Here is a 15,432-nt window from a genome sequence, read left to right as displayed (position 1 = left end):
CCTGACCGCTGCAGGCAGGGAGAGAACGGGGTGAAGGCTTTTCCCATCCAGGCTGCTGCCAGCCCCTCTGTCCCCCTTTTGCCCCCCGGCCTGTGTCACCGGGGGCTCGGAGATGCTACCGTGGCTCACGACACGAGCCGCAGGGCTGGGTGCACGTGGAGAGTACAGGACCTGCCGCCATCAGTACGCCGTGAGCAGGGCTGATTTCGCAGAGGTTATGGACTCCATCATCACCCCATAATGCCCAGCTCCACATTCCCCGGGGCAGCTCTTCCAGATCATTCCAGCTTCTCCTTTCAGGCTATCTTCACTGTCGGTCGGATTTCACCTTCTTCCGGCTCAGGCACCGCTGCCGGCTCCGTGCAAGGCTGGCCCGGGGTATTTATAGCCGGCAACCCAATCCCACCGACTCGGATTGTGCAGGGCTGGGTGAGCCGAGTTCCATGACCGCACGATGGAGGGACGTCTCACTCAGTGGGGACACCCACACTGTCACAGGCAGGGACTGTGAGAGAGGCTGTGATTCCCGGCAACCCCAGTGGTGATGGGTCCCGTACTGGGGCACAATGATGAGGTGCCATACCTTGATACTGCTTTGCTCCGGTGGCCTGCCCTAAAATCCCAGCAGAAGACAGTGATCACCCTGTCCGCTGCTCAGCACATCATCCCTCACGCATCTGAGCCCGGCGGGACCTTGCAGCGCCAGTGATACCTGCAAATACCCGCGAAGTCCCTGAACAGCCACTGCGCTTCCACATACACAAGCATGATGTCCCACGTAGCTCTGAGCCATGGGGCAACACATCCCCACACCCACCTCCAGCCTCTATCGCCCCCCATCCCAGCCCAATGCGAGCAGGCAGCAGGCTGGGAATGCGAGGAATGTACCGCAGGCATGCTGGCCCCGCCGAGCCCCCCTTGCCCCACCGAGGCGTCCCTGCAAACAAACGCACGGCAACTCTGTGTCCGTCGGGGCTGGGTGGCGCCCAATGGCAGCCCACAGCATCCCCTTAGGTCCTTTCCAAATCCTCGGAAGGACCACTAGCCCCACTCTGCCCGTGTTAACCCAGCCCCAAGGCATCCTAGGGCCTCGCAGAGAGCTCTCTGTCTCATAGCCAGCCCTTGCCCACAGACAGCTCCCCTGTGCTCCTCTCACAGACGCCCACTCTTCTACCCCACTCCACAGGTGTTGTGTCCCATAGCACAGGGCTTGGAGCCTTAAAACCCTCATGGTGACATGCCCACTGCCTTCAGTCCCCTGCCACCGCCTGGCCTCACCCCTCCAGCCCCACAAGGCCCTGTGCTGACAGGCAGCAGGCAGGCCAGGTCACTGTGGCACTGGGCCCCACTTACCCCTTTCACTACTACAGGAACCTCCTGGGTGCCAGAGATGTCTGGATTCTCAGGGTATCCTGGTACTCAGGGTCCAACTCCCCAGTTGCCCCCTTGCATCCTAAATCCCTTGGGAAGTCTTCAACCCCCCCGCCCCTCCCCAGATCTGGAGAGCCTGACTCCCCCTGTACCCCACAGCTTAAGACCTCCCAAAAATCCATAATGACGACAACCACATCCAGGATATCCCCTCCCTTTTCAGCTGCCTGCACCTCACAGCCGTGTATTCTCTCACCTCCCCGCAGTGGGACACCCCTTCCCAGGGTACCACTTTGCCAATGCCCCAATCACCCACATTCCTTGCACCCCATTGCCTTCTCTAACCCTTGGGAACCCCTAGCATGGGACATCCCCTCCCCAGTCTCTTGGGTCCCCTAGAACCTGGACATTACCTGCTCCCCGACCCCAGGTGCCTCTCTCAATCTCCCAACCACTGGGGATACTCCAAACCCTAATGGTCCCTCACTAATCCCTTTTCTGGAAACCCTAGATCCCCTGTGCCCCCTCCTCAATCCCTGCCCACTGGGAGTGGCCGAATCTGGGGGCTCCCCTCCCCAGCCCCACTCTGGGGACCTCCGAGCACCTCCCCAGCCCCTCCATCCAGAAGCGGAGCACCCCAAGCCCCCTGTCCCAAACCGGTGTCCTCTCCTCCGATTACCCCCTCACGGCACTTCACCAGAACCAAAGCACACCTCCCTCATTCCCCTCCGACTGGGGACACGCCGAACTCGGATGCCCCCTCCCCAGCCCCTCTCTCGGACCTCCTAGAAGGCACGCACCCTCTCCTCAATCCCTGCCCACTGGGGGTCGCCGGACCTGGGGAGCCCGCGCCCTAATCCCCACGCTGGGGACCCTATAGCTGTTCCCGAACCTGGAAGACAGACGGTGAGCACCCCTCAGCCCCCGCCACCCCCAACACGTTCCCCCATCTCCGCTCGCCCCTCCTCCGGCCCCCCCTCTCTCCGGGGACACCGCCTCCCGCCCCGCCGCGGTGCCGCCCATCCCCGTGCTGTCCGGCCGGGCGGGGACCGGCGGCACCGCCCCCCCGGGGGAGGGCGGTCGGTGGCGGTCGGCGGGGCGGGGGTGCGGCGGGGGCGCCTGAGCGGCGGGCGGCGGCCGGGGCGGAGGAGCTAGCGCGGCCCATGGCTCCGCAGCTGCCGCTGCCGCTGCTGGCGCTGCTGCTGCTGCTGCCGCCGGTACCTGCAAGCGGGGGCCGGCGACCGGCGACCCCCGACGGGGCGTCCGCCAACTTGACAGTGGCGGTGGTGCTGCCGGAGCGCAACGTGAGCTACGCGTGGGCTTGGCCGCGCGTGGGTCCCGCACTGAGCCTGGCGCTAGAAGCGCTGGAGCGGGGCGAGCCGCCGCTGCTGCCGCGGCCCTTCTCCGTGCGCGTCGAGTTCATGAGCTCGGAGCTGGAGGGCGCCTGCTCCGAGTACGTGGCACCGCTCAACGCCGTGGACCTGAAGCTCTACCACGACCCCGACGTGCTATTCGGGCCGGGCTGCGTGTACCCTGCCGCGTCCGTGGGGCGGTTCGCCTCGCACTGGCGGCTGCCGCTCATCACCGGCGGGGCGGTGGCCGCGGGCTTCAGCCGCAAGCGGGAGCATTACAGTACGACGGTGCGCACCGGGCCCTCGGCCCCCAAACTTGGCGCCTTCGTCTCCCACCTCCACGCGCACTTCAACTGGAGTGCCCGCGCCGTGCTCCTCTACGTGGACCGCAAGACCGATGACCGACCCTACTACTTCACCGTCGAGGGCGTCTACCAGGAGCTGCAGGATGGCAACAACCTCACCGTCACCGTTCACATCTACTCCCCCGACGAGGGCGGCCCCGACACCGCCGTCCACTTCATCAAAGCCAACGGGCGCGGTGCGTGGGGCGGCGCGGCGTGGGGGGACGGGGGACACGACGATCTCGCGCGGGACAGGGCTGATCGCCCACGGACGGGGGCGAGGGTGGGTGTAGGGGTGCGATGGGGCCGGGAGAGCAGAGAGAGGGCTCCTTGTGGGGGATCTGTACAGGGCTCGTGGAGCAGAATCCTCTGTGGGGCTCAGCGAGGGGCTGAGGGTGCAGAGGAATCCGTGTGGTGGGGGGGGGGTGCGGTTGGACCTGTCTTGGGCACATTAGAGGGGGAGGATAGGCTGTGTGACAAACATACAGTACAGCAAGGGGGTGACAGTGCCATGGTACCTATCTGGGGTTCAGTGAGGGGACTAGGGTGCTGTGGACAACATGTAGGGTACAGTAAAGGGTTAAAGGAGCAGCAGGACCCATCTGGGGCACAGAGGGGGGATGGAAATGCAGTGGGACTGCTGTAGGACACAGCAAAGGACTGGGAACACAGCAGGACCCATTATGGGCACAACAAAGGGTCAGGGCAGCAATGTGACACATCTAGGGCACACCAAAGGGATTAGGGGGCTATTGGGATCTGTCTGGGGCACAGCAAGGGAGGGATGGGAACACAGTGGGATTGTGTGGGGTTCAGCAACAATCCAAGGGAACAGTGGCACCTTTGTGGGACACCATGAGACTCTGAGGAGACAGTGGGACCTGTGAGGTGTGCAGTTAGAGGGCAAGGACAAAATGGGACACATGTGGGGCACAGCAAGGAGCCAATGATGTGGTGGGACCCATGTGAGGTCAGGAAGGGATGGGCAGACTGAGACCCAGGGTGAGTCATGGCAAGGGGCCAAAGGGGCAGTGAGATCCCTGTGGAGAACACGGAGGGTCTGGGAGCACAGTGGGACCCATGTGGGTCATGAGGATGGGCTGAGGGCATAGTGGGACCTGTGTAGGGCACAGGAAGGGGTAGGCTGAGTGGGCTGGGTGTAGGGCACAGCAAGAAGTGAGCACATTTTTGTTGTAGTGGGGTTAGAGAAGCTGCAGAACCTGCACAGGGAAGTGACTTCATGGAGAACAAGGCAGTACTTGGGCCCTTCCCAGGACCAAACCCTGTGCCAGTGGAAAGCCCAGGATGTGGTGTGGAGAGAGGGCACAGTGTCTTCCTCCCTGCCCCCCAGCTTGGTCAACCAGGGAGGCCCCCCATATTGGTGGGACACACACTATGAGAGGCACACTGTGGGGCCACTCTACCCTCTGTGTTAGCAGGATCGGGGCATCCCTGGGGGCAGGTGGGCCTCAGGCACCTCCTTGAAGGCTGAAGGTGACGGAGTGGATGTGGCCATCTGAAGGACTACATTGGCTGTGTGCCCATTATGTGCCCAGAGAAGCTTGGTGCCAACATATCAAGGCGGCGGTCCCATGCTTGGACAGAGGCCCCCAGACTGGGTGCCATGGGCTGAACCTGTCCCCACTGTGCCCCTACATGAGGCTGGGATGGCCCCACCCTGCTGATGGAGGGATAAATCAATTTGATGCCTTTTGAGTGCCCCAGGAGAGCAGCTATATTGGGAATGGGAGGAAATGGAGGGGCTTGCAGAGGCAGCTGGAGAGCAAGGGCGGCCTGATGCTCTTTCATTATTGATGAGAGGGGTGTATCGATCCTGGGGAGTCAGCCACTCTGCAATGCTTCTTAATGGATTCTGTGATGCTGTGTCATTAAGAAAGACATCCAGCCAGGATGAGTGGAGCCAGATGGGCCAGTGGGAGCCATGTCTGAGGCTGTGCAGGACCAGGCTGGGGGGATGTGTGACACTTTGGGGTGCTGGATTGGCTTCCCCTCAGGACTGAGGCTGGCGAGGCTGAGTCCATGGAGTCAGCAGCCCATGGTGGGCTGCAGGAGCTGTGCAGCCTGTGTCTACTCCTCTGGGATGGAAGCTCCCTGCGTGCGCCAGCATCAGCCATGGGATGTGGAGCTTCTCTTGGGATGGTGATAAAGGACTCAACAGGGAAAAAGGCTGAAATCAGCAATTCCTGTCAAGGTTTCTGGCTTGGTCTTGTGAATCACCCCATCGGGAATCAATCTCTCCTGGTGGAGGCAGCGGGTCGTGGCTGTTGGAGGAGGACACCAGGCATGGGCAGAGGCCTGAAGGCCCTCTGAACTGGCACCATGTTATCACAGAGTCATAGGAAGGCTTGGTTTGGAAGGGGCCTTCAAGATCATTTATTTCCAACTTGCCTGCCATGAGCAGGGATGTGGAGAGGGTCTGGGTGCCTCTGGCCACAGCCCAGAGATGGGGCCAGAGTGTGGGGCTGAGTGCTTTGCCCATCAGAGATGGGTGTTCAGGGCTGTGAAGCTCATGCTAGGTGCTTTCCTAATTCAGGTGCATGGGGCAGGGAGTGGGGACCTACAAGGCTATCCTGGGTATCCTAACATCTTCGTGGTGTGACATGGAGAGGGAAAGCAGGGTCTTCAGTTGCAGCCACATCCGTATCTGTGCCAGTGCAGTGACACCACATGTCATCCCTTTTGGCGTCACCTTCCTTCTCTCACGTGATGGGCAGGAGTTTGCTAAACTTTCCTGAGAAGAGTTGTTTATTTGCCCCACTCTGCGTCCCCAGTGTTGCTGATCCTTGACATTCACAGGTCTAAGGAACGAGCATGAGGGGGTGTGGGTGCATTGCACCGCCTGTCTTACCGGTGCCTGGGCGACGTGCAGGGGCCCACATCTCTTGTGCCATTTGCAAAAGTGCTGATATAATTAGAGCTGTGGTTTAGGGAATTAGCGGAGCATCTGCCTGCAAAAAGCCCAAGTCCCTTGCCTGGGGAGATGACTGGGTGCTGCCACCAGAGGGGAGTGCATTTGGTCCTCGACCCCCACAATACCCCTGGGCATGTGACAGCCTCTTGGCCAGGTCAAGGGTCTCTGCACTGCAGTGCCCTGTGCTTGTGGGGCTGCTTGCAGCTGGGATTTGCTGCCTGAAACTGGAATTAACCCTCACTTTAGAGTTTTCTTCCATCGTGCAGGGGTAAAGCAGTGTCCTGCCACCTCATCTGCAAACTCGTGGTGCTGCTCCTCTTCTGGGGCTCAGCACTCTGCCTCCCACACCACAGACACCCCTTAAATAATTGCCAGGGGGCTGGATGCACCCCAGTCTTGCAGGACCCCTTTCACCTTTTTCTTAGCAATGCTGAGGCTGCCTTTGGCCATTTGCCAACTTCTGGGGGGCTGCGTGAGCCCACTGAAGTGCTGCTGGCCATGCAGGAGGCTGCCAGCTGGAGGCAGCTGCCTAGGTCAGAGATAGCCCCAGGCATTGACCCTTTCCTTCTACACAGCTCCTGCAACCTGCACCCCAGGGAGCTGTTCAGGCGCCATTCATCCCCTTGCTTGGTGGCCTTTGACCAGGCAGGCTTTTGCTGCCGCCGCGGGGGCTGGCTGCCTGCAGTGTCCCACCATCTGCCACCAGCTGTTGTGACTTCCCAGCCTGTGTGGCTGCCTTTTCCTGGCGCCTACAATGGGATGGGGAGGGTCCCATGCTGTGTCCTTGGGGGAGACCCTCAGGATCTGCATGCCAGGATGGTGCTGAGCTGCCCATCCTGGATGAGAAATTTGGGGCCAGCTCATTTCTGGGTGCAGGATTAGCGAAGCGGGGAAGCCAAGACTGTTTATTTGAAGTATTGCAGCATTTAGAGAGAACCATTTCAGACCCTGGAACAGGCTTTTGCTCACACACAGCTCATGCTGCTGTGATTTTCCTCTCCTCTGTGTCCAAGAGCAGTTCCCCACATTGCTGTGGATTCTCTGTGTCCAAGGTGGCTGTGCTGGGTTTCTTCTCCCACCTGTGGGCTGCCTCACTGCCCCCCGTGGGTGACCCCATCAGGCCATGTCAGCTCTGCTGCCCACATGTCTGGGTGCCCACATAGCTGGGTGCCGTCCGGCAGCAGAGACCCCATCCCAGAGGAGAAGGGCTCCCTTGCTGTCCCCATCCCCCTGTTCCCCAAGTCCAGCCGGGGCACTGGGCCCCATGCAGGAGGGCTGTGTGCTGGGGCCAGTGCCCAAGCGTGACATTCCTCCAGCACCCGCCGACGCCTCCTCTGTTGCTCAATCCCGGGTTCCCAGCCAGGCTGGCTGGAGCAGGGCCCTGGTTTTCCGGGGGGAGGGAGGAGGCAGTGTCAGGATCTTCAGCAAGGGCATGGAGGGCCCCTGCTTGGGGGGGTTTTGGACACTCTCAGGCGCCCGTCCTCACTGCCCTTGGTGCCCTGTGCCAGCCCCATGCTGCCCCCACATGGCACCTGGGTGGGCATCCCATGGGGACTGGCCGAGCTCCCTGCAGAGGGTTGGGGGCACACAGGGCTTCCCAGCGGGGCCCGGGCACCCCCTTGCTGTGTGGGTCACACCAGCGAGATGAGATGCTCTGTTTCCAATTAACGCCTGTGGCCGCTGAAGGTACTGGAATCTGGGAACCTGCGCATTCCTGCCACACGGCAGGCCAGCCACGAACCCAAACATGGGTTTGTCCCATTCCGCAGCCGAGTTCCCCAGGGGCCTCCAGGCACACGGCCCCACCGCCTCTCCCTGCCCCCCTGGTCTCCTGACTGGGGCTGGCATGGAGCAGCTGGGACACTGCTGCTGGGGGAGGGAAGACATATCCTGGCTGGCTTTTGCTGAAGCTGAGTGTGTGAGCTCTGAGCCTGGAGCATCTACTTCATGTTTTGGAGCAAGTTTTCTCCCATTCTCCCATTTTCTCTCAGCCCAGGGTGATCTATGGGAAAAGAGTGGGCCAATGGCAGCAAAAGCAGTGGGGCTGGCCATGGGGCATGGGAAGGTGGTGAGCCAAGTACTGTCCCATCTGCCTGCTCCATCCTCCCCATCCCCCAGGCAGCCACCAAGTGTCCCCAGGGCTGCTCCACCCCATGTCCCCAGAGGAAAGCATCCCACCCCCTAGCTGGCTGTGTGCCCCAGGGTGCAGTGAGGGGTTATGCCTCCCTGATCCCCCCCCTCCTCTTGCTGGCAGTGGTGTATCTCTGCGGGCCACCGGAGATGCTGCGGCAGATCATGCAGCTGGCACAGCAGGAAAACCTCACCAATGGTGACTACGTCTTCTTCTACTTGGATGTCTTTGGGGAGAGCTTGCGTGGCGACTCTGCCCGTGACCCCTTCAAGCCCTGGCAGCAGAGCCCAGGCCAGGACTCAGGGCTGCGTGAGGCTTTCCAGGTGAGCTGCACTCACTTCCTGGAGACAGGGATCTCCCCACCCTGGCCCCAGTGTGTGAACCAGGGTAATTGTGCTTGGTTGCAGATGGTGCTGGTGATTACCTACTACGAGCCTCAAAATCCTGAGTACCAGCATTTCCAAACCCAGCTCATCCTGCGAGCTAAGCAGAAATTTGGGGTGCAGCTCAACTACTCCCTGGTGAGTGAATCCCTCTGCATGGTGGGGTGCTGGGGACAAACCACATGGGTCTGAGGTACCTTACCAGGATGCAGAGGGTGAGTCACAGGTAGTGCTGCGGGGGGCATTCCTGGTGGGAATGGCCATGGGCACTGCCATCCCTGCAAGGTGCATGTTGGCCCCAGTGTGAGATTATGGAGCCATGGGTGGGTGCATGGTCCCGGTGTGGAGGTCCCAGGGCCAGGGTGCTCCTGTATGCGTGGCTGTGCAGTGCTCAGGTTCCCCCCTGCAGATGAACCTGGTGGCGGGCTGTTTCTATGATGGGATGCTGCTGTATGCCATGGTCCTGAACGAGACCCTGCGTGAGGGAGGCTCCAAGAAAAACGCCACCCACATAATTGAGAAGATGCGGGACCGCAAGTTCCAGGGTAACACTGGGACAGGGGCAGCTCAGCTGCAAGTGCTGTGGGGGCAGTGGAACCCAGTCCCTGTCCCACCTGGGTTTTGCTTCTCCCACAGGAGTGACGGGGCTTGTGAGCATGGACAGCAACAATGACCGGGACACTGACTTCAACCTGTGGGCCATGAGTGACCCCAAGACTGGGAAGTATGAGGTGGGAACCAGCACCGGTTTCTCCTTGGCTGGGGTGGGGGCATGGGATGCTGACATCTAGGGAGGCCTGATCTCTCTCTGCCTTAGGTGGTGGGACACTACTCGGGTGTGGAGAAGCAAATTCACTGGTTGGGACGACCAATCCCCTGGGTGAAGGGGGCTCCCCCCTTGGACAACCCTCCCTGCGTCTTTGATGTGGATGACCCCTCCTGTGACAAAAGTGGGTTTGCTCTGTCCCCATATCCCTTGGACCCCAAGCGCCCTTCCTTATGGGCTGCATGTCAGTCTGGCCATCATGGCTAGCCAGGCCACCCTGACATCCCCTCCTGTTTGCAGCCCCCCTCTCAATGCTGGCCATCGTGGCTTTGGGCACTGGCCTCACCTTTGTTATGTTTGGCATCTCCAGCTTCCTCATCTTCAGGTCAGTTGGGGCTGGAAAAGCCTCTTCCTGGGCACCAGGCACTTCTCAGCCTGCTGAGAAGGCGGGAAGGGCAGGTGGGTATGAGGATCTCACACCCATGTGTCCCCCAGGAAGCTGATGCTGGAGAAGGAGCTTGCCAGCATGCTCTGGAGGATCCGCTGGGATGAGCTGCAGTTTGGAAGTCCCGAGCGGTACCACAAGGCAGCGGGCAGCCGGCTCACCCTGTCCCTGGTGAGAGGTGCCAGCTTTGGGGCACAACCTTGCCCCTGCACTGCCCTTCCTCCCTGCATAACCTCTCTCCCTGTTGATCCCCTACATGGTCTTCTGTTCCCTACAGAGCCAAAGCCTCACTGCATCTGTCCTCTGCACAGCCCTTACAATCATTACATAGCTCTCTATCTCCTGCACCAATGCAATCCATCCATCTGTGGCATGACCCTCCATCCCCTGCAGAGTCACAGTAGATCCATCCCTTACACAGCCCTGAATCCCTTCAGTGCACCATACCTCACCCTCCCTACAGAGCACACAGAGCTTGCCCTGACCCTTTAGGGTCTGTTCTGCACCAAGCCCTGCACACCCTAGGATGTTCCTGCCCTGCTCCATCAGTGTCTGTCACTCCACTACCCCAGGGTTCCTCTCCTTAATCCCTTCCTTTCCACAGCGTGGCTCCAGCTATGGCTCCTTGATGACCACCCATGGCAAGTACCAGATCTTCGCCAACACGGGCCACTTCAAGGTGAGTGTAGCAGGTGGGGAGCTGAGCTCTCCACCTAAAATGGCCCAGCTCTGCTTGTGTGCTTTCCCTTGGTTGCATGCCCACTCTGCAGGGTGCTGGCACCTTCCTCATCTCTGCAAATCCCTAGCAGGCACTGACCTCTTTCCCTTCCCAATCACCCTAGGGCAATGTGGTGGCCATTAAACACATCAATAAGAAGCGCATTGAGCTGACACGGCAAGTGCTCTTCGAGCTGAAACATGTAAGTTTGGGATCTTGGCTGGGGTGGGCAGCCTGCTCATGGGTGCAGAGACTGATCCTGGGAGTGGGGGAGGCTGGTGCAAGCTAAAGCCAATGCCCTCTAACCACACAACCGACTTGTCTCCACTTCCACCTGCAGATGCGTGACATCCAGTTCAACCACCTGACCCGCTTCATTGGGGCGTGCATTGACCCTCCCAACATCTGCATTATCACCGAATACTGCCCACGGGGCAGTCTGCAGGTAGTGGGACTTAGGAACACCAGGGGTGACACTTGGACACTCCTAGTGACCTGCCTGGGCACTGAGGACAGGGCTGTGGATACTGGTGGCCATCCAAGCCCTACAAGGCTTGCAGCTGAGCTGCCCAAGCAGGCATCAGAGGCTGGTGGAGGGGAGGGGGTGGGTTCTGCAGACCCCCCAGCTGGGTGCTTGGTGAGGCTGGTGCCACCATGCCCTGAGTGCTTGGTGGGATCTACTCAATGTGTTACCCCAGGACGTCCTGGAGAATGAGAGCATCAACCTGGACTGGATGTTTCGCTACTCCCTCATCAATGACATTGTCAAGGTACCCAAGGGAGGGTCACAAGGGGATGGAGGAGGTGTCTGAGGGATAACAGCTTCACTGTGTCCATCTGTCCCAGGGAATGGCCTTCCTGCACAACAGCATCATTGGCCACCATGGCAGCCTCAAGTCATCCAACTGTGTAGTGGACAGCCGATTTGTGCTGAAGATCACTGACTATGGATTGGCCAGCTTCCGCTCACCCAGTGACAATGAGGACACGCACGCGCTCTATGCTAGTGAGTGCCTGCTTCTGGGGACCAGAGGGATGGGGTGGCTCTGCCTCACTGCTCCATGGCTGTGTCCCACCAGAGAAGCTGTGGACAGCCCCAGAGCTGCTGCAGAAGGGGCACCTGCCCACACCGGGCATGCAGAAAGCTGATGTCTACAGTTTTGGGATCATCGTGCAGGAGGTTGCTCTGAGGAATGGCCCCTTCTACATTGAGGGCATGGACTTGAGCCCCAAAGGTGAGTGTGGGGAGTGGGTGTGGGGAGGTTCTGTCTCAGCTGTGGAGGATCTGGTGCTCACCATTGTCCACCCCCTGGCAGAGATTGTGCAGAAGGTGTGTAACAGCCAGAAGCCCTTCTTCCGCCCCTCAATTGACATCGGGGTGCACAGCGAGGAGCTGGCCGTGCTGATGGAGCGCTGCTGGGCACAGGAGCCGGCCGAGCGCCCTGACTTCAGCCAAATCAAGATATTCATCCGTAGATTCAACAAGTGGGTGATTGGCAAGTGGGAAAGGTGGCCCTGGGGTGGGAGTGGGGACAGCCATGGGGGTGGTGGTTGGGGGGTACCTCTTCCCACAGTGCCAGATGCCTGCATCCCAACAGGGAAGGAAGCACCAGCATCCTGGACAACTTGCTTTCACGCATGGAACAGTACGCCAACAACCTAGAAAAGCTCGTGGAAGAACGGACCCAGGCCTACCTGGAGGAAAAGCGCAAGGCGGAGAACCTCCTCTACCAGATTCTACCCCAGTGAGAAAGGGAGAGAAGGGAGTTTATGGGTCTGAGGTTTGGCATGGGATCAGCATATTCCCACTGCTGTGTGAGCATGTGGTCCCTTGCCAGCTCTCCATGCTGGTGTAGAGCAAGGAATGTGGGGGGCACAGAGGGTTTGAAGTGGGAGCTGACCACTATCCCCTCTGTTTCCGCCAGCTCTGTGGCAGAGCAGCTGAAACGTGGGGAGACAGTACGGGCTGAGGCATTTGACAGTGTCACCATCTACTTCAGTGACATTGTGGGCTTTACTGCTCTCTCAGCAGAGAGTACTCCCATGCAGGTGAGAGCAGGGCTTGGGGGGAGGACCCTCTGGGGAGCTGGTGGAGGTCTTGCACCCTGGCATTGCTCTATCACTGGGCTTGGAGGGACATGCCCACTCCCAGCCCCACACACCCCCTTGCTCCATGCAGGTTGTGATGCTGCTGAATGATCTCTACACTTGCTTTGATGCCATCATTGATAACTTTGATGTCTACAAGGTGAGGGTGTGCGTGAGCAAGCAGTCCCCCAGAGTGATACAGGCAGCAAGGAGCCCAGGCTGTACCTGCTCCCTCCAACTCCACAGGTGGAGACCATTGGGGATGCCTACATGGTGGTCTCAGGGCTGCCAGTGCGCAACGGGAAGCTGCACGCCCGTGAGATTGTTCGCATGGCCCTGGCCCTGCTTGAGGCAGTCAAAACCTTCAAGATCCGGCACCGTCCCAACGACCAGCTCCACCTGCGCATTGGCATTCACACCGGTGAGCACCTGCTGGCACCACAGCTCGGGGTGCTGGCCCACCCACCTGCCCTGCAGCATCCTTGAGTGTCCCTGTGCTGGCAGGTCCTGTGTGCGCCGGAGTGGTGGGTCTGAAGATGCCACGGTACTGCCTCTTTGGGGACACGGTGAACACTGCATCCCGCATGGAATCCAATGGCCAGGGTGAGCCATGGGGCTGGCAGCTGGCGTCCACACTAAGGGTTGTGTCCAGCTCCTGCACCCAGCCAAGTCTCTTTTCCCTGCTTTTTCTTTAGCCTTGAAGATCCATGTCTCATCCACCACCAAGGAAGTCCTGGATGAGTTTGGCTGCTTTGAGCTGGAGCTGCGTGGGGATGTGGAGATGAAGGTGAGGGCACAGGGTTGCCAGTGGGGGGCCAGCCCTTCTTGCCACAGGGGCATGTGGGTTGGGACTAGGCCCCCTTGTTCCCCTCAATGCTGGGGATGACACCCAAGGAGCAATGCCAGGGGTGGAGAGATTCTCACTGCCCTCTGCCTCGTAGGGCAAGGGAAAGATGCGGACGTACTGGCTGCTGGGTGAGAGAAAAGACCCCAAAGTCATCTGATCCCAGCGGCAGTGGCAAAGCCCCCAGCCTTAATTGGGCCACCAATGCCTCCCGGTGCCTGGACCTCCAGAATGTACCGGCACTCATCCCTCACTGCATCCACCACCACCTCTACAGCCCCCCTGCTTTAGCAGGGCCTGGGGCAAGGTGGGGCAGCAGCCATGTCACTGTCTGCCCCCCTCCATCAGCACCAGCAAAGCCCACCTTCCCCCACAGCCCCTGCTGGAGGGGGGGAACTGGCCCCAATCCAGCCCTCTTATCCACCCCCCAACCCCTTGGGTCCTGCCACCCCTGCCCTTTCCCCTGTGGCTCAGCTGGCTCTGAGCTGCTCCGGGGCCTGGATGCCCCGTAGGGCACTTTGCCATCTCTTTTCAGTACCTGACCCCCAGCAGAACTTGTGCCCATGTGCCCATGTCCCTGGGGTGGGGGGAAATGGGGATTCCTGCCAAGACTGACTCCTTGGCCAGGTCAGGCTTCAATGCCGCAGCTCCCCCCCTCCCCAGTCGCCTCTTCCCCTGTATATACCCCCACCGGGTCATGTAAATATATCCCCCGCCCCGCCCCAGGTGTAAATATAGGACTTGCTGCAATTATTTTGTGGAAATACAAACTTCCCCAAATCTATGTGTTCCCTAACCTCTGCTTCTCTCTGCCCTGGAGTGCCGAGCAGGGAGAGGGGCTGGGGGAAACCCCAATATCGAACACAGCCTGGGCTGGGATCAGCTTCCTTTGAGCATCCCAGAGAATTGTATCCCACAGCTCTGTCTGCAGCATAGGGCAGGGGTCTGGGCATGGGGAGCCGGGCCCGGGCAGCCTCAGCGGCGGCTGTTGAGGGCTCGGGCGGTGCTGGGGAGGCAGGGCTGTCGCGGCGGGGTTTGCTTTGGCGTGAGGGCTGCAGTGCGTTCCTCTGAGCTCATGCTCTGGCCGCCCCGCTGCCGCCTCTTACTGGAACACACCTGTGCCTGGGGACCGGAACGACGGCTTCGTGTCGCCCTCTGTGTGTGTCGACAGGGGACGTCCCAGGGGACGAGGCTGTGCCAGGGGCTCTCCCTTCATGCCCAAGGAGGGAGGCTTGGGTCCATAGCATATTTTGGGTCAACAGTGACTTGCAGTGAGGCTGGAGCATTTCCCACTTTGCTGCATGGCCCTGCAGGATTTGAGATACCAGGGATACAGTGCTCCCCCTCCAAAGATCCCACATGAGGACAGGCTTGGGCTGTCCTTCAGGATGCCAGGACCACCTGTGTTCCCTTGCTTTTTATTGCTTGTAGGGATGGAGCTCATTGCTGAGGGTATCGAGGGGCTGGGGCTGCCCTAGGTACATGGTGATGGGAGTAGAGAAGGCTGCATTCCTCTTGAAGGGAATGTGTCTGCTGAAGATGGCCGTGACACCCTGGAGATGAGAGAAGTGGAGGGATCCCTGTCAGCAGCCGAGACCCCTGGGGTGCTGGCAGGGTGGGGTGCTGGCAGGGCAGGGTGCTGATGGACTTACTGGTAGTCCACGGGCTTGTTCCAGCCAGAAGCTGGTTGGCTGCTCCGTCAAGTAGTTGTGGGGCTGCAGGTAGAAGCAAAGTGACAGCAGGGGGGACAGGATGCTCAGGGGGACTCAGGAGACTTGCAGCTTGCCTGGGAGCTGCCACAAGCTGGGGGGGCTGTCTCCTGCCTGTACCTGGGTGATGGGCAGGGGTGTGGGCTGGAACCCACTGGCAGAGTAGTCCTGGTGCGTGGTGGAGACAGACTCCCTGGGCATTGTGCGGGGACGGATTTCCTCCTCTGTCTCTTTACTGCAGTCAGAGCAGATACCACACCCCTCAGCTGTGAGGTACCCCCACCATGAGTCCCCTTTAACGGGGCATAGCCCCAAGGGTGGGTGTTATGCAGGGCTGCATGCTTGCCTG

General features: G+C 60.1%; 1 protein-coding gene across 1 annotated transcript; it reads left to right on the top strand.

Annotated features, from left to right (window-relative positions):
- Positions 1 to 2,506: 2,506 nt before the first annotated feature.
- NPR2 (natriuretic peptide receptor 2) lies at positions 2,507 to 14,145 on the top strand. Its single transcript, XM_071580087.1, has 22 exons — positions 2,507 to 3,264; positions 8,254 to 8,453; positions 8,538 to 8,651; positions 8,923 to 9,058; positions 9,150 to 9,244; positions 9,331 to 9,463; positions 9,580 to 9,664; positions 9,775 to 9,895; positions 10,329 to 10,403; positions 10,567 to 10,644; positions 10,783 to 10,887; positions 11,141 to 11,212; positions 11,289 to 11,448; positions 11,522 to 11,677; positions 11,759 to 11,927; positions 12,041 to 12,187; positions 12,368 to 12,491; positions 12,622 to 12,690; positions 12,777 to 12,951; positions 13,035 to 13,133; positions 13,226 to 13,317; positions 13,472 to 14,145. The coding sequence occupies exons 1-22, from the start codon at positions 2,535 to 2,537 to the stop codon at positions 13,532 to 13,534; spliced, it is 3,198 nt and encodes a 1,065-aa protein (XP_071436188.1). The 5' UTR covers positions 2,507 to 2,534; the 3' UTR covers positions 13,535 to 14,145.
- Positions 14,146 to 15,432: the final 1,287 nt, after the last annotated feature.

Source organism: Pithys albifrons, chromosome Z (genome assembly GCF_047495875.1).
Source record: "Pithys albifrons albifrons isolate INPA30051 chromosome Z, PitAlb_v1, whole genome shotgun sequence".
NCBI lineage: Eukaryota > Metazoa > Chordata > Aves > Passeriformes > Thamnophilidae > Pithys > Pithys albifrons.
Note: the sequence above shows the minus strand (reverse complement) of the source record. Positions and strands in the feature narration are given on the sequence as shown.

Coding starts and splice junctions, on each gene's coding strand:
- NPR2 (XM_071580087.1), top strand. CDS start 2,535: ATGGCTCCGCAGCTGCCGCTGCCGCTGCTGGCGCTGCTGCTGCTGCTG. Junction 9,059..9,149: donor GCGGGACCGCAAGTTCCAGG/GTAACACTGGGA, acceptor CTTCTCCCACAG/GAGTGACGGGGCTTGTGAGC. Junction 13,134..13,225: donor CATGGAATCCAATGGCCAGG/GTGAGCCATGGG, acceptor CTTTTTCTTTAG/CCTTGAAGATCCATGTCTCA.